General features: G+C 31.3%; 1 protein-coding gene and 1 long non-coding RNA gene across 2 annotated transcripts; one reads left to right on the forward strand and one right to left on the reverse strand.

The window, feature by feature from the left end:
* Positions 1 to 521: 521 nt before the first annotated feature.
* On the reverse strand, positions 522 to 14,653 carry LOC126736156 (ornithine decarboxylase antizyme 2). The gene is made up of 3 exons (XM_050440386.1): positions 14,650 to 14,653; positions 13,062 to 13,300; positions 522 to 1,511 (listed from the first exon to the last, which is right to left on the reverse strand). Exons 1-3 carry the CDS (start codon positions 14,651 to 14,653, stop codon positions 1,365 to 1,367), a joined length of 390 nt encoding a protein of 129 aa, XP_050296343.1. The 3' UTR covers positions 522 to 1,364.
* Positions 4,695 to 5,413, forward strand: LOC126736944 (uncharacterized). The gene is made up of 5 exons (XR_007660835.1): positions 4,695 to 4,794; positions 4,848 to 4,930; positions 4,983 to 5,065; positions 5,119 to 5,201; positions 5,335 to 5,413. It is a non-coding gene; the product is annotated as an uncharacterized LOC126736944 (long non-coding RNA).
* Positions 14,654 to 21,062: the final 6,409 nt, after the last annotated feature.

Below are 21,062 nucleotides of genomic sequence, written 5' to 3' on the forward strand. Positions count from 1 at the left end.
TACTTACCTTTTTAATTTTTACTGTCTATTTAACCACAATATTAAACAAAAGCTTTTAATAACGTTGCGATTTACACGACTACAGGCTACACGCTTAAAATTTAAAATGAAACAAGTGCACGCATTTATATGCCTTGACCACAGACAAGTATTTTCCTGAAAAATCTTCGTCGCGACATATTTTTTCCAACTCGTTGCGACCTGAAGCATATATCTAGGTATACCTATTAAATTTGAATCGGTAAGATAACTAATAATATTTAGAATGTTATAAAGTAACTTTAATACATTAATTAATAATTAATAATATTTATATATGTATAATATTTTAAAATATGTGTATAATAGTTTTTGAAACAAATTATTAAATTTTAAAAATATTTATTAAAAAAATATTTATTTAGTTTTTCTCTGACCTGCCGCCCGGGTGCCCCGCACCCCCGGGTCGGAACGGCCCTGCGCAAGATAGAAAATAGAAAACTATTTAAGCGCTAACAATGGTTTCATAAAAAAAGTAGACATTTACCCACCTAAAACAACTTTATTGTTAAATAAATGTGATATAATATTACACTAAAGTAAAAATAAATCTATTAAATGCGGAATGAATCCTTTTTTAAATTAAAATTAACACTTAATCATAGACACACGAAAAACGTAAAATAATGGTTAAAATAAAACAATTTCCAAACCGGGAAAAAAGATATTAAGACGTATAAGAGATACACAAAAATACTTGAATGAACCATTATTAAATGTTTAAGTGGTCATTAAAAACATAATTTTTTTTTGTATTTTTTTATTAATTTTTATTTATTTTTTATTTAAGGAGCATAAACAGGGGATTTTATTCCGCACGATATTAAAACTATCGATGATAAGTTTTTTATCCCATCCTTGGCTTTACTTAAAACTATCTTAATATTAAACTTACAGGTTAATAGCACATCAAAACATGGTTTTATAAGAAAAATATGTTTCTGAAAAATCTATATATTGATTCAAAATTTGTAAAAATTGAGTATATTGCATTGAATATTAAAAAAAAAATTATATTTACTAACTATTAAAAGTGATCAAATGGAAACAGTAACTTAATGCTAATTAAACTACTCTCTAAACTCTAGTTTCATAATAACTATGGGGCCTGGTCAAAGTTCTTTTATCGCCATGAGATGTTTACCTTGGCTTTATCTGTCCAATAGGGAAATTAGACCGGACACCCATTTGGCAAAACGAATGATTCTACTTTTTATGAAAATACTAAAAGCAAACCGGTTGCACCAAACAAATTAACTATCAACTATAGAGCTACAATTAGGAAGCCAAAAGACGAGATATCCGAGGCTGGTTCTGGGGGTCGATTACTCTTCAACGTTGTAATGCATACAAACATTACCCTTGGCTAGCTGAGGTGGTGCAAGAGTAGACGTTGGGTTCAGCAAAGAGAAGCCGAGGAACATAAAAGTACGCACCAGGTTGGCACGGTCGGCGCGATCTTCAGAGAAGACCTAAACATAATTTTCTATTACTATACTTGATAAAATAAAGAATAAAATAATGTCAAAGGTGATATGAAAAAAATATAATTATTTCAAATTAATAAAAGGAGTTTCTTATCTACAATACGAAACTTCACACAGACATTAAAGAATAAAACGCTATAATTTATAAAATATAAATATTTTGAACCAATTTGATTGAAATTTGGTACAGTTATTTGAAGTTATAAGGTGCTTATTACTAAACTGCTTAAATAGATCGAAATTACAAAATCACACAGCCACATTATCAAGAAAAAGTACGCTAATGGGTGGAAAAATACAGAAAAAAAAATTTTTATTAAAAAATATGTTTTACGTGCTTAATCTAAAAAATATATAAAGACTACTTTTTTTCTCTATAGTATGACTATGACAATAACAAAACTTTTGGTCAAAAAAGCTCTGCAGAGGGTTTAAAGTTATTTACAATTGTAGATATAAAAAGGGGGGTAATTAAAGTCCAATTGCCATATCTGCAAGATTGCGCAGATGACTTGTCAGAATTAATATCTATATATCCAATGAATTTTAGGTGTTTCAAGGGGTAGTGTTCCAAGGAGTATTCATTTAACTGCCTTATCTTTTTTGCTATTGTGATGATGTTTTGACTTAAAAATTTAAGGAATGGTTCAATAGGTGATTGATACTCAAAAAATTTTTAGTAAATGTCAAAGTTTAAGTGAAAGTCAAATTTCTTACTCGTGCTCCCAAAATATCTTTAATAGCAGCATATAATCGAATCAAAGTGATTTTACATTGGTGTCAAGTGTGAGAGGTCAGGTATTTTTGATGGCGTAAGTTAACGTTCGTTTCACACATCAAAAATATTGTTAACAAGAGTTTTATATCTATCTTCAGTAAGTTTTAAGCTTCGTCTATTCAACAGTGTCAAAAAAAAATGCGTTGACGTGCCAGCGAATAGTGAGCTAAAATGGTTGGTAAAGTCCAGTTCAGAGATCTATTAGAATCTTTGATGTGTCGCAGATGCCGCACTAACTAGTCTGTGCGTCTATGTCGTATTTATTGTCGCATGATATACATATTTAAATGGCAAAATTTTATATAATTTATCTATGAAATCATTTTAAATATACATAAAACCCCATGTTGTACACTATTTTTTATTTGTCTTTCGAAAATGTCAATTTTTAAAAAGAAAATAATATCACAAGAAAATAATATCAAAAAATTGACCGCGGACTAAAATCCAAGGCATTTTACAAATCATTTTAAACACTTGCAGCACTCCCAGACTGTCATCTCTTTTTAGCTAGTCTATTAAACAAAGATAAAACACCAACGATCTGGGGATTCCTATTTTAAGTTGTGCAAGTGATTGTGTATCTCTCTCTATCCCACTGATTTTAAGGATTACGGGGCCGTACGCAGATAAATTTTTGGACCGTTTTTGTATTATTTTCGTCGTGTTTTTAAAGAGATCTTTACGGATGGGTCTATCGCCTTTAAAATAGTTGTTGGATGGGTCTACCTTTAATAGTTGGGGGGGGAGTCATGTGAGGTTATTATTTGATGTGTTTTGCCGGTTTTGCTTTTTTACACGTTTGTTTTGCCGGTTTTCCTTTTTTACACGTTTATTAAAGTGGAGAACTTAGAATTTGGCCTGTATTCGTCTAAATTTTTTGCAGTTTTTAATGTGAGGAAGTGTGTTTTTTTCTTTGTGTTTGTGGATTTGTTTTAATATTATACTTCAAGACCTTAAAATGTTTCGACCCTGGGAAAAAAGGCAGGAAAATTTGGCAAATGAAGAGGACAGTGTTTGTGCCGGCTTATGGAGACCGTGGGTGCACAAAAAAGACAAAAATATTTGTGGTGAAAACAGTAAGAGTGATCTGGACAGTGATTTAGACTCATATAGTTCTGATGGTTCATTTTCTTGTGTTGAGGAAGCAGAGGAAGAAGCCAGGGAAGTAAAAGCTATAGGGGAAAATCAAGAGGTTTTAAAACGTAATTGTTTAAGTACAGACGCCAAACAAATTTGTTTAAATGTCTATAACAATCTAAGGAATGATCCTCAGATCACAAATGATTGTAGTGCTTTGCAAAAAACAGCGTTTTTAACAGGGGTTCCATATAGTACAATATGCTATTTTGTAAAAAAAGGGATTAAAGACAGAAAAAAAAGGAAAGATGCAGGACAATCAAAGGGACTTGACATGGACATTGCCAAACTGCTAAGAGAAGTTGTGTATTCTAAATACAAAAACAACGAGGTTCCAACTATAGAGATGGTTAAGGACACCTTATCGGCAAGGAACAAACGTTTCACAGTCTCAACCTTGCGGAGATACCTAATAAAACTTGGATTCAAATTTAAGATGGTTAACAAAAGGGCTGCTGTAATGGAAAGTACTCGAATTATCAGGTGGCGTATAGAATATTTGGAAAATATTAAAAAATTTCGGGAGGAAGAAAGATCCATATATTATTTAGATGAAACCTGGTATGATACACATGACATGGCAAAAAAGGGTTGGACTGATAGTTCTAACAAATGTGTCCTAAAAGATGTTTCACCGAACAGAGGATCTCGGATGATCATTATTCATTGTGGTTCAAAAGAAGGTTGGGTGAAAGATGGACTGAAATTGTGTGGCAAAAAAATAGAAGAGTGGACTATCATAGAAACATGCATGCAGATATATTTGAAACCTGGTTTGAGAAAACATTAATTCCAAATTTAAAGGAAAACAGTGTCATTGTTATGGATAATGCATCATACCATTCAAGGCTTTCTGAGAAAATCCCAAACACATCTTCACATAAATTGGAAATTGAGACATTTTTATTAAAACATGATCTCTATTTTCATGAATCTTATACAAAGAAACAATTATTGGAAGTTTTGAATACCAAATCATGGGAAAAGCAGTATGTAGTAGATAACATAGCTAAAAAGTATGGTCATACTGTCCTCAGACTTCCTCCATATTATTGTGTATTTAATCCTATCGAGTTGATTTGGGGACAACTAAAAAGGAGAATTCGCAGGAAAAATAAGTATCCAAAATTTGATAAAAAAGTTATAAATTTGATTAAGGAGGAAGTTATGAATTTAGGAGAGGAAGAGTGGAGAAAGTCTGAGGAAAAAATTATAAGATATGAAGAGGAATATCGTAATTTGCATCAGATTATTTTGAATGGAGGCGACCGTTTCATTATAAATTGGGATAATGATGAATCTGATGCAGAAATTGAAGATCTGTGGCTAAACTAGTTATTGTTGCATATGGTAAGAAAACCTTTTTTTTATTAATTATACAAATTACAATTTTTTTTTTACAGTTTACTGCCTCTGTTTGTCCTTCAGCGATACAATAAAGACTGCTTCTTCCTGCATTCTCTGGGAAAGTCCCTTTTTTGCCATAGTAAGAAAACCTTTTTTTAATAATTAAACAAATTACAATTTTTTTTTTACAGTTTACTGCCTCTGTTTGTCCTTCAGCGATACAATAAAGACTGCTTCTTCCTGCATTCTCTGGGAAAGTCCCTTTTTTGCCATAGTAAGAAAACCTTTTTTTTATTAATTAAACAAATTACAATTTTTTTTTTACAGTTTACTGCCTCTGTTTGTCCTTCAGCGATACAATAAAGACTGCTTCTTCCTGCATTCTCTGGGAAAGTCCCTTTTTTGCCATAGTAAGAAAATCCTTTTTTTATTAATTAAACAAGTTTAAATTTTTGATTTTTTTTGAAATTTTTGATTTAATGATTTTTTGTCCATGATTTATCTTATAGAGACATTATAAAACCAGTTTAATTTTTTTTACAGTTACTGCCACACTTGTTCTGTCTCAGAGAGGCAAGACTACTTCTTTCATAATTCACTGGAAGAAAAAAGCCTATTTTACATCTGAGTTGTAATTATTTTAAAAAAAATTGTAAATTTATTATTAATTTAATTTAAAAAAATTATTTCTGCTACTGGTGTACACTTTTTACATCTGTTTTAGTATCCAAATGCTTTATTGCGACTGTGCGAGATGAAGTTGAAATCCATAGCAGCAACAAAGAAACTGGTTCCTTCCTTAATGGAAAAAACTGCTAAAGAAAACAAGGAAAAATTGAGTTTAGAAAATTGTATTAACTCTTTGGGTCAGATTCAAATGAGTAATTTTAAGATTTTGTATAAGAATTTTATTTTTTAGTATAAGCATTTATTTTTGTTAATTTTCATCTAATCTCTCCTATTATGCACAATAACCTATATATGAGGCAAACAAATTAATAAATATTACATTCAGGATGCAAAGTGTGTTTTTTTTTATAAGTAAAACTTGTGTCTTTTACACACATAAGATATAGACAGCTAGATGATTTTTAATATAAAAGTTTATTTTAAAAAATATACTTCCACTTTTCTGACTACATAATTACTTTTTATAAAAAGAAGTTGGTACTAAATATATAGAGATGAGGGTTTTCATGAGTATATGATTATAATAATATATCATAATAGGTATTAATTAAAAAAAAACCAATAATAAAGGACATTGAATGTGGCAGCCAAAATGCCCGTTAATAATAACCACCAAATAAAAATAAATCTCAATACCCAAAAAAAGGAAATTATAAAATTTGAAGATAAACCAAAACATTTTTCCCTTTTGTGTCAAAAAGTAAATCTTTAATGCCTTAATCCATAGAATAAATGGGTCTAAGTAATTCGTACCACCTATTCTCTCATCATTTGTTATAAACATCCCACTAATGCTAAAAACTAAATTTATTAAATTAAAATTTTTGGTTACTCATTTTACGTGCTTAAATCTTATATTTAAATAAAATATTATCTTGCTATCAACTATCCTGAATTTCTAACTAAATAAAACTAAACCGAAAGATCACCAATAATAAAAATTTAAATACAAATAAATTTTAAGGCCGGACCTGTGCAACTTTTCACGCTTGAGTGACTGTGATTGAGGTCAGACGTCTAACAAAATAGTACGTGGGTGCATGTAGTCAAATTTTAGGAATCAAATATATAAATTCTTTAAAAAATGCTTAAAACATTTATTTATTTTATGGAATGATTAAATATCGCTTAGAATATTACTTTATGACTCTTTCTACATAAAATTTTGCGATTTAAACATGCATGTCGTGTGACAATTCAAGCAACACCGGCACACGTACTATTCGCGGAACATCAAAGATTCTAATAGATCTCTGAACTGAACTATAATAATGAATATTAAATCGACGTCATACTTTGGTATATCAAATGGCTATTCTATAGTGTGATACATTATTTTAAAGGGCATAGAATCTACCACCCAACCCAACGGTGTATAAAAAATTTAAGTTCATAGACTTATAAACAGTAACGGTGCAAAAACGTGTTTAAAAAATAAACAATATAAACAATCAGTTCACAGAATTTATTTTATTAAGTGATCACAATATGCTGCGTTATTCGCAAGATAATAATTAAGTCTGTTTTGAAATTCCTCTTTTCAAAAGTCTTTGTCTACTAATATCTCTACATTCGCGAGTAATTCGGTCCTTTAAATCATTAAGATTTTCAGGTAGGGTGTTATAACCTTTGCTTTTTTAAATACTGCAAAAGAAAAAATCTAGTAGTGTTACGTCTGGCGACCCTGAGAACCATTTAATTGTACCACGTCTGGCAATCCATATATCTAGAAACTGTTCATTAAACCACTCTCGAACTGTCAAAACGTAGTGTGGGGGAGCTCCATCTTGTTGGAATCTGGAAATACAAATTATATTCGTTTTCGTTAGACCATTTTTCATTCACTTGGTTTTCCATAGATTAAATTTAAAGGATATATTGTATTTTCGAGGAGATCTAAATAATTTGTGTAGTTACATTTTCTTTACGAAAAAATGGCCCCATGATGTCGTGACCATATATACCTGCTCATGCATTTTTTTTTTTTGGATACCGAGTATGAAACTCTCGGAAAAGGTGTGGATTTTGCATTATCTCAGTATCAACACTTATGCCGGTTTACCAGCCTATTTAGAAAAAAAGATGATTCGTCACTGAAGCAGATATTCTTTACTAAATGGGGTTCCTCGTCAATTCGCTGGCACAGCAGTTCGCAAAATTAAATTCTCCTATCAAACTTGTCTTCTTCTCGTTGTTGAAGGATTTTAATTTTGTAGACAAAGACCTATTTTTTTCAAGATCTTGCGTCCAGAACCTGTTGAAATATTAGTTAACTCTACGAGTTTGGTGATAGATAATGTTGGATCCATTGGGAATTTGTCCCAGTATGTCAATTTGGCATGCTTAATTAACAACCCTTTCCTCAGTAAACTTTGCAATAAAAAGTTCCCGTTTCCTCAAACTTCATTACCAATTTTAGTACATATTTATGGTACGGTTCTACGAGCGCACCGATCTTCAGCGCCATAAAGAAAAATATTTGTCTTTTATTACCACACATTTTTGCTTACTATTCGCTTATACGTCAACCGATTTTGTTATTTTCGGATTCGTTAGATAGGAGATTGTATGTCCTTTAAGACAATGTATCACACTTTTGCTATTTGAAATACAAAAGTTTAAGGTCAATAAAATATCCATTGTTCCCAGACTTTTTTTGGTCACTATTCGCTGGTACGTCGATCGATTTAATTTTTGGCATTGTTGAATAGACATTTTAATGCTGTTTACACGATGATAAAGGTTTATAAATAAGAGTGATAACTTATTTTGAAGGTCTTATCGTGTGATTTATAATGACGAAGTTTTAACTTGCTGTTTTCAGATTCTGTGATATCAGAACTTGTCAAAATATTTAAAAAAGTTAAGGGTTTTGTTTTTATTTATCAATATAATATTCGCAAGAATGAGCCGTTTCGAGCTAGCTAATGATACTCAAAAGATTTCACTCTTTCAGTGAATGACTGAGTAAATAGAGTGTTCGATATTTAACAAAAAAAATAAATTACCAATTAAAATATACCAATAATAATTTAATTATAATCAATTAAATGGTGAAAATGGCTCTCTCATTAACACGCAACAGAATTAACCAGTACCTAACTTACGCTCAGTATACATACTCTAAACTACATACTCTCAACTACCTGTAAATCCAATGACCGGTCGTTGCTAAGCTATACCTGTATATACCTGGTCACACAGGAAAAAGGAAACACTTAATAACTATTTTACTCTTCAAGATAAACAGATAAAATTTGGTATATTGATGGAATTGCTATTAGAGCGCATCTTTTGACATATCCAGTTGTTTACTGTTTAACTGGAAGTGACACTAACTTTCTTATTTTAACTGAGACACTTGGTATATTATGTATTTTAATAGAAGATAATAAGACTGTATTTGCTACTTTTTGTTTTATACTTTTTTAAAATAGGGTACGACGAATGCGTTAAAATGAAACGAATGTTTTCATTGCATTTTATGATATAAATCTTTTACACGCCTATTTAAAATGTCCAAACCAGTACTTTTGAAATTTACTTTATTTTTGAAATAGGACGTTATTGGGAACAACCACTTTTGAAATAAGTTTTTTTTTCCCAATAATTTGGTATGATTATTTTTTTATAAATCAGTAATCAGGAAGGATAATTAAACCCATAAGAAAAAAATAAGTCATATAAATAAACGCATTTAATTAATAGAAATAGCATAGAAGGCTTTGATTTCTTAACTAGGAGGCTGCGTTTTGACGCGTTCAATTATTATTTATCATTCAAAAAAAATTTTCAAATTAAATTTGCCGCAGTCATTTGAAGGAATTCTTGTGTTTACTTATAGCTGAAATATTTATATATATTAATAAACATTTCAATATATCTGAAAAATTTATTTAAATAATAAAACAATGAATTTTTTTTCCGTGAATATTTGATTAAAAATTAAAATTTTCAATGGATTTACGGCACCTTATTTAAAATTTAAAAAAAAAAATTCTTTCTATATATATATATATATATAAATCTGGTATATACAGGGTGTCCCGAAATTACCAGCCGCATCTTTGTCTAAAAATAAGACAAAAAGTCCATATACAAGTATGGTTCAAAAGTGCATCGTTTTTAAGTTACAGGGTAGGGTGTTTTATGAATCATGTTAAAGATGCTTTTTTGTTAATATATCCGGAACGCCTAGTTGTAATCTTTTGAAATTTTCAACATTTAATATTGGTTTTATTAAAAACTGATATTGCAACCATTTTTGCCAAAATGTATAGAGGGTCGTGTAAAATAAGTGGTCGGTAAAGTTTAAATTGTTAAAACTTTTTTTCTAGCAACTCCGTGATAATTTTGGTATTAGAATTGAAAAGAACAAACATTTTTACATAAAAAAGGTGCTCTTGTCTAATTTCGATAGGAGCTTCCGTTTTCGAAAAAATTAGATGTAAATGTTTTGCAAAGAGAACGCGTAAGTTATTTTGGTAACAGTTAATAAAATTAAAAAGCATCTTAAAAATCCGTTGGGGATAAACATGACCTAAGACTATCACAAATACTTTATTTAAGATCAAAAATTGTTTTTCGAGTTTAATTGTTTTTTTTTAAATGTAATTGAATAGGTAAAAAAAGGAACAATTAATTTATTACGTAAAAAAAAACATAAAAACACCAAACAAAAAAGCACAAATTACAACAAATGTTCAAAGTGGTTTCCATTTTGCTGAAGACACAAGCTTGCCCTACGCGTTATTGCGCGAGTAGTCCTTAAAACAAAAAATGGATTTCTCTTTATTTCACATTTACATTTAAAACATTTTCTAAATTATAATCTTCTTGTGGTCTGCCTTGTCCACGAGCTCTTTGAAAACTTCCGTTATTGCATAAATTTCGGTGAGTGTTTATAAAAACTTGACGATCTGGAATATGTCTTAGGGGAAATCTTCGGCGATACTCACGGACAGCCGCTAAAGAACTGCCATTACACAAACCATAAACAAAATGCATGTCAACTCTTGATTTGCAAATCTATCCATAATTTTTGAAAAATGAATCACAAAAAAGAACTAATTTGTAAGACCCACTTTATTTTCTAAAGAATTGAAACATTTTTCTTAGTCATTAAGATGAAATTTATCGGTCTGACCGAAAAGAGGTCCAGGATATTTACAAAACTAAAGCTAGCTCAGCGGTACCGTAAGTAACCAAATACGGTTTACACATAGCGTTTCCCCTCGGGAATTATTTTTATGGGTTTAGATATAAGAGTCTGAGATAAATATTTGGTTTATAAAATTCATTTCAGTTTTGGTCACTAAAGAGTGAAGTTATTTAATAAAAACAATAAAGGGTGTTGCGACGTGAAATAAGCTGGGTTGGTTTGGTGTAGTGTTTTACTACAAGAAAGGGTGAGTGTTCTCACAGAGTATGCTTATTTCTATCTTATTGATTTCGCCGATATTTTACCTTTTTAGTTAAAAATGTGATTATTGAAATATTTTAATGAGCGATTGTTGCTTGTCTTGCTTGTGTTGTTGTGACGATTGTTTATTGTTTCTTGTTAAGATACTGAGCTGGTCTGGGACCAATGCACAGCTCGTTGTATTTAACAAGGCTTTGTATCTGGAGAGGACCCTCGCGTTTTGGTGTCCACTGCACCCCTCAGTACAAAGTGTGTTATCGTCAAGTGGTCTAGATCGGAGATTGCTGTCTCAATCTCATGTTTTATGATAATGTTTTTGGTAGCATTTTGGCTACGGTTTGTGAGTAATATAGTGCTCACCTTTTGGCATATTAAACAATTGTATATCATTCTATATCAGTACGTTGTCGTTACTGGGACATTTAACAATAGGATAAAAATAATAAATTGGTGAATAATGAATTTTGGGATATTTAAGTTAAGTGGTTAAATGTTGGTGAACATGAATTAAATGGTTATCGTAAAAGTAAAATCACTGAGCAAGTTTAAAACATATTAATTCGTATTATTCATATTAATGAGTTTTGCTTAACTTCTTTTTATTTAATTCATTTTACGGGAATAAGTGTGCTCAGGTTACTTTTATTATTTCAGGTCTACACGTCACCATCTCTACTTTGGAGTCGCCCAAGCGCCCAGTAGTTTTACAAGGTGTTTATTCTATTTTTATGATTTATTTTGATTATTTTGGACTATTTTGAATTTATTTAACGTATTAAAAATTATAAAATTATTTAAATGACGCGCACAAGTTTTAATTATTATAAATTTACTTTGCCAAAGCAATTTAAAAAAATGCGAAATGTAAACGAAACGTTTTGAACCATACTGTATATAGACTTTTTGTCTTATTTTTAGATAAAGATGCGGCTGGTAAAATATTGCGATATATATATATATATATATATATATATATACATGCATGCACGTTATATTATATATGTCCCGAAATACATCGCAATATTTTACCAGCCGCATCTTTATCTAAAAATAAGACAAAAAGTCAAGTTTTGCAAAGATCAAGATACTACACCCAATTGCAAATAATGTTGTCAGACAGAATATTAGAGATCAGAGAGACATCCAGCATGATGGCTGTCCAGCGCATTTCGCTCGTACTGTAAGTGCTTTTTTAGATCAGAATTACAACAACAGGCTGATTGGTAGAGGTGATCCAGTCCCTTGGCCAGCAAGGTTACCTGATTTGACACCTCTAGACTTTTTTGTCTGGGGCGCCATGGAACAGCTTATCTACGCAACACCTGTAACCAACAGAGAAGACCTAGTTGCTAGAGTTGTGGTGGCTAAGGACTTTCTGAGAAACGATCCAGGGGCCTTTGCTCGCGTACATCTTTGGTCAACAGGTGCAGAAAATGTTTGAAAATGCATGGAGGACAGTTTAAGCATTTGGTTTGAATTGTTTATTGCTTAAATTGTTCTTTTTAAGTTGTTTATTGTTAAGGTAAATTATTTATTTTTTATTGTAATGATATTAAAATTTTCGTTGTGACAAAAAAGTTTTGAAGGATCTAAAAAAATTAACATACATGTGCTGCAACTTCGCCCCAGGTCAAATCTCCTGTAATTCCTCAAAAAGTTGCCTTACCACCTATCATTTAGAACCTAAAAGTTTCATTTAAATCGCTATAAGCGTTTTTAATACGAAGTAAAAAAATCGACTTTTTTAAGAAATTTCAACATCCTGTATTTTGGAAACAGCGCTCTTCCGACCATCGGTGTCCTATCTCAAACTACTTCTTTATGGCTCCTGTGTGTACTCTAGCATTTTTGACCATTTGAAAAGGGACACTCGGTATATCTATATACCTTATACTTTCACTTTGATTTAAAGGTTTGAAATACTTTCTCATATTATTTATTTGACAAAGGAGCATTTTGATCTATAGCTTTTAGAGTAAATTACAGTTAACCATACATCGTAGTCTTGACGTTCTCTGCGGCGGATTGGGTAATTTCTTAATGTTATCTGATGTATTAACACAGGCAAAACACCTACTATTTGAGAGGATCAAGATGTTTAGTTAACTTAAAATCTTATTACAATTGTAGTTCAATTGTTTTCATAATTCTTACTTACCACGACGACATTTTTGCACTTCAGTTGATCCTCGGCCGCTTCCAGCAGAGCTACAAACGCCTCCCTACTGCCCTCGGCCAGGTGCTGAGGTGTGGCCACATACAGGGTATCCCCGAGTAAGACCGCGTCCCATGGTTGCGACGAAGCGGGAGACCGTGAAGGACTACCCGCACCCGGAGTCGCGCGGAAAGTCAACCGGAGCGGTGGTGCCGCGTTTGACAGTGGGGCCGGTTGATCCCCTATAAAATTTAAAAAACATATTAGCTTTTGTTTTTCAGTTATGTGAATGTTGTATTTTAGCATCAAGATCTTCAAACACTGCCGTCTCTAACAAAGCAGTAACAGCTGCAGGAATAAATATCTAACTGAAAAGCAGACGTGAACTCGGAGAGATCTTTTCTAAAAATCCTTTGAAGGACTATGAAAATCAATCTTAAAAAACCACGTCTAGTGTGGTACCGATAACTGACAAAAAATTGAATATTAGGTCATTAAAAAAGAAAGATTAGATTCGCGTCAATAGAAATATCTAACTAAAAAAATAATATGTACAATATTGTCTTGTAACAGGTTCTCGAAAATCAAAATAAAACAATTCGTCTCGTAGAAAACGGCCAATCTAACCTTTTTGAAAATAAACCTATTAAATACTCAAGATATACTTTGAGTCTTTTAAGCTTCCCACTTAAAAGTGTGAGACTTGCTGCATCTTATTATTTCTGCTTTAATTGCGTATTTTAATAGGTTTGTATAGTCACATTTTTTCACAAATAGCTTCTTTTCTAGGTCATGGTGGAGCATGTTAGGACTGCAGTCTAAAATGAGATCCAGTAGCTATCTGTAGTTGCCTGGTTGTTAGTGTGATCTTTCCTTTCAAATAGTAGAATTAGTTTTATTACCAATTTATACAGACGTACGCTTAGACTTTCAATGCCAGTCTTCTGCATCTATACTTGACGGTTTAATATTTCAGACTTTTATTATTGGGATGTGTCTTATTTTGTCAAATTTAATGCCCTAGCCTGAAAATCTAATGCCCAATTGCTATTTTATTTTTAAAGGAATATTAATTATGTTACAATAATGTACGTCAGAACAATTACTGATAATTGGTATTAAAGTGAATAGAAAGAACCGAAAAAAATATATGTGCGTCTAGGTTGTACTTGTTGATGGTCCAATGAATAACTTTTACCTTTGCCATTAAAAATAGGTTCCCAAAATGTTTCTGTGATAATAATTGCAATAAATCATAATAAGTAATAAAAGTCAACTTCGCGGGGCAGCAACCCGTTTTTTTAAAAATGTATGCATTATATAATATATTGTTACATTCAAATGCAGGCTTAGTAATGTAACTACCATTTCAAATAAATTGAAGGTATTAGACTAAGACTAAAACTAAGACTTAAATTTAGATTTTATTAGTAGCTAAGTAGTACATATTTGCTAATTTTTAGTGGAATTTTATTTTGAAATTTTTATACCGGTAGATCGCTTTAGACCGCTAAAGTCGAGATGTATTTGCGACTTGCTATTTAGAATGAAATATTAGACGTTGACACTACACTCCACTTATTTCTTTTACACATATTTCTTACATATTTTGCATTTTTCAGGTCTAATTTTGGGGTCATTATTTACAGGTAATGGGCATTTATTGTTACTTAATGCCAAATGCTTATAGAGAAATGGCAAAAATCACTTTATAATATCATAAAAGTTTTCAGTTTTTTCTGAAAACTTAAAACAATACTACTGCTCCCCTTTAATAAAATATCAAGCATTTTTTAAAAATAAATTTGATAAGATACTCTATATCGAAGTCAATATACGTTAAATAAATGAAAATAAAATACGAAGCAACGAGAAAACGTTAATGGCATCGCAACGCCGCTCGAACGCATTGTTGACGCCACCGATACAAGCACTCTCTACCAGTGACGTCGTCAACAAACATTTACCTGATAAATTTTTATTAATTATTATAGAGTTTAAATATAAGTAATATTACCATTTATGAGCTATTTATGTATTTTTAACGGACTTCGTTAGAGGAAGGTCCTAATAAAAGGCAGCATTTTTGTCAAGGCATTTTTATGGAAATAAAATATTTTATTAATATAATATTATAGATTTCTTAATAAATCATGTTTTAAGACACAAATTTTTAACATTTTGCAAAATTTTATTATAATTATTAAATTATACAAAACTCAGTTTTACATCACTTACTTTAAATCACATAATATATACTTCTATGATGCTGACTTTTTCAAAGGGACAGTATTGCTTCAGCGGAAAGAGTTAAAACTACAAGGAGGTTCAAATTGTGAAGGAGTTGCAGGTTTTTTATAGGTTATAAGATTTTTATTATGAGTATTTAGCCTGTACAATGGTTTTGAGACATTTAACAGTGACCTATATAATACCTAATACCAATTATTATATCACATTAATTTATACTAAAAAACAAAGCTTACCTAAGAATAAAGACTATGTACAATAGATTAGATTAGATAGTTTATTAGTAGTAATATACAAACAAGTACTTTTACAGGTCAAATAAAATATTTAATATATGTAAAATTTCTTAAGTATTTTAATAATAACTTGAGACATCGAGGGATTTAAGTGTGACGTTCAGGGCCTTATGTTTAGTGAAAACTCCCCCTTGCAAAACAAAGAAAGCTGTAAGTTCCTTGGTATTACCATTGATGGTCGCCTTCGCTTCGAAGATCATATCCTAAATCTTGCATCAAAATTATCCTCTGGATGCTTTGCAGTAAGAATGGCGGGGCATGAGCTGGGAGGGGTAGTTGCACGTTCAGTGTACTTTTCTCTTATTGAGTCCCACCTTCGTTATGGCTTGCCTTTTTGGGGTTTAAGCAACAAGGGATTATTAAACATAATTTTTGTGATTCAAAAAAAGGCAGTTAGATACCTATGTTCCGCTGGGTTAAGAGATTCTTGTAAACCTCTCTTTATATCTCAAAAAATCCTAACTCTTTTTTCTCTTTTTATCTTAGAAACAGCTACTCTTATTCATAAATGTCCTAAACCTCCCTCTAACACTGGTCATATGACTCGCCAGGTTAACGATTTTCCCTTACCAATCCCTACATCCTCCCTCACGAAGAACTCACTTATATACCTCAGCAAAAAAATTTACAACCATGTTCCTCTATGTATCAGACAAATTTTAGAAGTTAAGAGATTCAAAAAGGAATTAAAATCACTTTTATTATCCAGGGCATATTATAGCCTTGACGATTTTTTTAATGATACCTTTTAACCTGTGCTCTGACATCATTTTAGTGTTTTAGTTTTGTTTCCTGTTAAATAATGTAATTTACTTCTTCTAAATTCTGTTTTATTGACAGCTTTACTTATTTTTTAATGAAATTTATCAAAAAGATGCTTTTTTTTCTCAATCTGTTTTGTTATGATTAATTTTGGTAATGTGTGTGAATTTTATGGTAAAGCGTTTTAGAAGTTATGTTTGTTTGAAATTTAAAGTGAAATTGGAATTTTTTTAGTTTTTAGGATGCTTGTACACAAGATTTTGTTGTCTTACGTAATATAGCACATTTTCTTTCTTTCTTTCTTTCTTTCTTTCATCTAATTCAATTTCTTTGGCGCAAATTTGTTTGTTGCAATCTTCGAATTTTAATTTTTTGTTCTTTTTTTTCCATAATTTGGTGATAGGTGATTTAGCTTTTAAAAAGTCCTCAGGATATCATTTTCATTTTACCCTAGAGTAATATACATAAAAATATAGTATTACCAATATTAAAAAGAAAAAATTAAAAAAATGTATTATGATAATCCAATTGATCAATAAAATGTATGTTATTATAAAGAATCTTTGAAATATCATACATTTGATTAATTGCATTTAATTACCAATAAAACACATTAAAATATTATATCACTTTTAAATAAGATATATAGAATAAGATGATACATGGCATAAAAGTCTTATTTGTACTTAGAGAAAGAATTGAACAATAATTTTTAAATTTGCTTTAATGATGTCTATTTTGAGTGTATTTTTACCTTTTTCTTGGCAGAGTCAAGGAATGTGTAGCAGTTAAACAAAAACGGATTGGATGGGAAATAGTAATTGTTGACATAGACCCCACAGTAACTATTAATCTCAGATGCAGTTATTGTTGATGATGAATGATCAGATCTGTAATTATACAAAATTTGGTGTATCAAGAATATTAATTTATTTTAATTATCCATACTTGTCTATATTAGCTTCACTGTTTGTACTATATACCATTTTGGAAGCTAAAGAAGTTTTTGCACTCTTCAGGAAAACTACCCTTGCAGCTTTGAAGGGTAAATCACTTGGTAAATTAACTGAATTATCGGCTGCTGTGTTTTTAACCAGTGCATCAGAAATCCTAGTAAAAAAATAGTTTTACACACATACCTAATTTAATAAGTATTAGGTATAAATAAAGCTTATATGAGTAACACTAATACTTTTTGTAACGATTTTTTTATACTAGAAAAATATATTAAAAAAAAATTACCTTTAAGGTAGAGCTGATTTTTTTAGAAAGTCTGGCTACTGATAATATTATCTTCCTTATATAATAAATCACTTCTAAGGATGGGATCTGAACAAATATATTCTTTTTAATTGTGTTGATTTCGATTAATGAAATCCATTGTTCCCTTTGGGCATATATTAGGCAATTTATAATAAGTATTTGATATTTATTCAAAAAGCAAAAAAAATTACAGTGATAAATTAATATGTGGTGCCAATACTATATATATATTATTATTATAAGTTGCAATATGGTAAAACAAAAAAAAATTATCGACCAAATTTTAGGGAAAGACAAAATTAACTATACATAGATATCAATATCTAAATAAATTTCAAAATTCTTTAAAGGCAATAAAAAATTAGTAATTTCATCTATCTACCTAATGTCTATATTAAAAAACATAACTATATATAGATAGGTATATGGGTATTATGCCATCTTTCTGCCAAAACAACAAAAAAAAAACATAAAATCCTGCAATAAAATTCTAGTTTTATATTTTTTATAGCCTATTGATAGATGAATATGTTCAAAAATATATTTAGATTTAAAAATATAAATATTTTGGTATTTTACACACACTTTCACATTCTATCTACAAGTTTTTATTAGGTTTATATCTATAAGATCCCCTATTCTACGTTTATGATGATGGTTACCCCATGATGTGATGTTATGAAAGTATCGGTACTTACTTGTGAAAAGATCGGCTTGAATCACCTTTTTATCATGATGCGGCACAAACGACACAAGTTTTTGCCATCCTAGCAATTTAAAAAAACACTAAAATGTGACCTTTTTCCTTTTGAAACCAAAAAATTAAAGAAAATACACGAATCTCGAACATAAACAAAAAGCCGTTTGACAGATGACACTATGCGTATGGCTCAGGCGCTTAAGTTCCGGTGTTGTCGCTTCAAATTTTTTAGAAACGGTTTTAGGGATAAGAATGTTAATAATTTTGTTATTTTTTTGCTTAAGGATATTATATTTATTCTTAAAATAGGTTAATTGTAGTATTTATATTTTTTAATTTAAATTTTCCTATAAAATACAACACAAGTAAGTTAAATTAACGTTATAATGGTTGTTAAAATATAGCAAAAAATTTCCTCCGTTGGAAATTCGCGTCGACTTGACAACAGAGAATCGGCAAATATGTTTGTAAACAACACACCCCTCTTGCCCCTGTGCACATGTTGGACTCAAACAAAGTTGTTGTTTACTAATTCTAGCCTTTCAATGTTCTAAGAGTTCGACAATAAGCGCGTTCCTTCCGCGATTCTAAGGACTTCTTGTGTACACCGCGCATTTGACGGCTATTGGCAGCGACGACCAGGGCGGATATTCTGTAATTTTGGAGGAAGTGACACTTCCTCCTGAGAGAAGGGATCTCACATCACGTTCCTCTCCCTAGCTATAAAAATTAGTATTCTGTAATAGCAGTGACCGTGTGGTGAACGATCATCATGATCATGTAATTCTTACAGCGTTGCCAGATTCTCGACCAATAGAATACGCGCGCTCATACGTTCGACGCGCCGCTGACCTGATAAGGATTTTGACATTTGACGTACCGGATACCGGGTATTTATTATTAATTTTTTTTGTACAACGGATTAAAAGACATTAATAATTGTCTGTGTTAGTGTTACCACTTTAATAAATTAGAAATTAGATAGAAGTGGTATGTGGGATTAAAATGGCAGAGTGTAATCGATCGACCCTCATGACCAATGGACAAAAAAAAATTCTAACTGAGTCGATGAAAAAACACCCCCAGCTACAAAGTGGACTATTTTCAAATAGTTTTACAAAGAAAGACGCCCAAAACTTGTGGGAAAACATCACTGTAACGCTAAATGCATTCCCTGGGGCATCCTGTAAAACTTGGAAGCAATGGCGAAAAGTAGGTGAAACATTAGGGTAAATAAAAACAGTTTTGAATATACCTTTCATTTTTAGTCTTGGCAAGATTTAAAGAAAAACATAAAGGCAAAAAATCCATAAATAATCCATAAATAAAAGCAAACTCCATATTATGGTTATTATTATACACAATAATAATAGTCGGAGGGATTTTTTTTAAAATCAGAACCAACAAACCAAAGAAAACAACGCTATTTTTTTTTGGATTTTCATCACCTGTCTCGGAAGTTAGGTTAGGATACCCTTCTCCCTCACAATTTAGCAGTAGAAGTGTGATCACGCATTTCTCGCACGATGTGAGCGCTCCCCTGTTTGCAGAATAAACTTTTAGTAATTTTCGAGTGAGCTCCGCCCACTTCTCGTGTGAGTGTTGTTTCACGCGTTTACAGAATAGCCGTCCAGAGAGTCGCAACGGCCAGTGAGATCAGTGGCAGCGCGCACGTGACTCACCGGTTGGCAGCCAACTGTTTACATTAATTCAAATGAATGAACGCTCATCTTGGTCGACCCAACAGCGGCCAGTACAGTAGCTCTGCAAAGTTCTCTTCATCACGTCGCGTTCATGTATCATTTTGATTTTGCACGTCTGGTGTTTGTTTCTATTTGTCTTTCTATTCTGCTTCTAATCAAGAATGGAAAATCAGAAAAATGACGTTTGTAAAAAAGATGAAGTCGACAGTGAGCAATTCATTCTTGAAATAGAAAGAAGATCATCGATATGGGATTCCTCTAGAGATATATATAACATATAACAACCAACGATACATAGGAGGAGCTAGTGGACATTTTTTCTGGTGATGGTTTTTCTAATGCACAGAAAAAGGCGCTAGGTAAGTCAAAGTAGAATATTTATTTTATAAAGTATATTATCTTATAAATTTGCTCATGGTATTAGTACATTGGATCAAAAGATTTATAAATAGAAAATTCATAAAATCAGACTCATGACATAGTGCAAAATAATTTCGATTTGCCGATATTATTTTACAATATCAAAGAAACTCACGGTTAGCATCTCTTCCTATTTTATTCAGATGAAGTTATACTGCAAGTCCAATTTACTTTCATTTTGGCAGTATTCTCCAAACAAATCTCTGTATTTGGATGCTTGCCAGCTACCCCTTCCCGTATTTCCATGAGGTACATCATGTAATCCAGCGTCTTCTTCTTCTTGACCGAGTCTGTTTCCGTCTCTTGATCGAACAAAGTTCTGTAGGATACAACAAGCATTAACAATATTGATCGCAAAGTCTCTCTTCACATTTAGCGGTCGATGAAAAATTCTCCATTTGTTCGCTAAGATTCCAAATGTGCGTTCGATGCACATTTGGAATCTTATGTATATATCTTATCTTATGTATCTATCTATATCTTATCGATGCTCGAACCTTCGAGCTCTTGCGAGTCTGTAATTAAAAATCGTTTTTACTACAGGCGCATCACGTGTTTTGTCAGGCTAAAACCTTCGTCTCCAATTAAAACGTAAGGCATCGGTGTATTA

This window comes from Anthonomus grandis, chromosome 5 (genome assembly GCF_022605725.1).
Source record: "Anthonomus grandis grandis chromosome 5, icAntGran1.3, whole genome shotgun sequence".
Lineage (NCBI taxonomy): Eukaryota > Metazoa > Arthropoda > Insecta > Coleoptera > Curculionidae > Anthonomus > Anthonomus grandis.

Bases quoted from the DNA above. Each gene is read 5' to 3' on its own strand.
- LOC126736156 (XM_050440386.1), bottom strand. The intron at 1,512-13,061 runs GTAAGTAAGAAT...AATTATGTTTAG, and splicing joins AGTGCAAAAATGTCGTCGTG to GTCTTCTCTGAAGATCGCGC.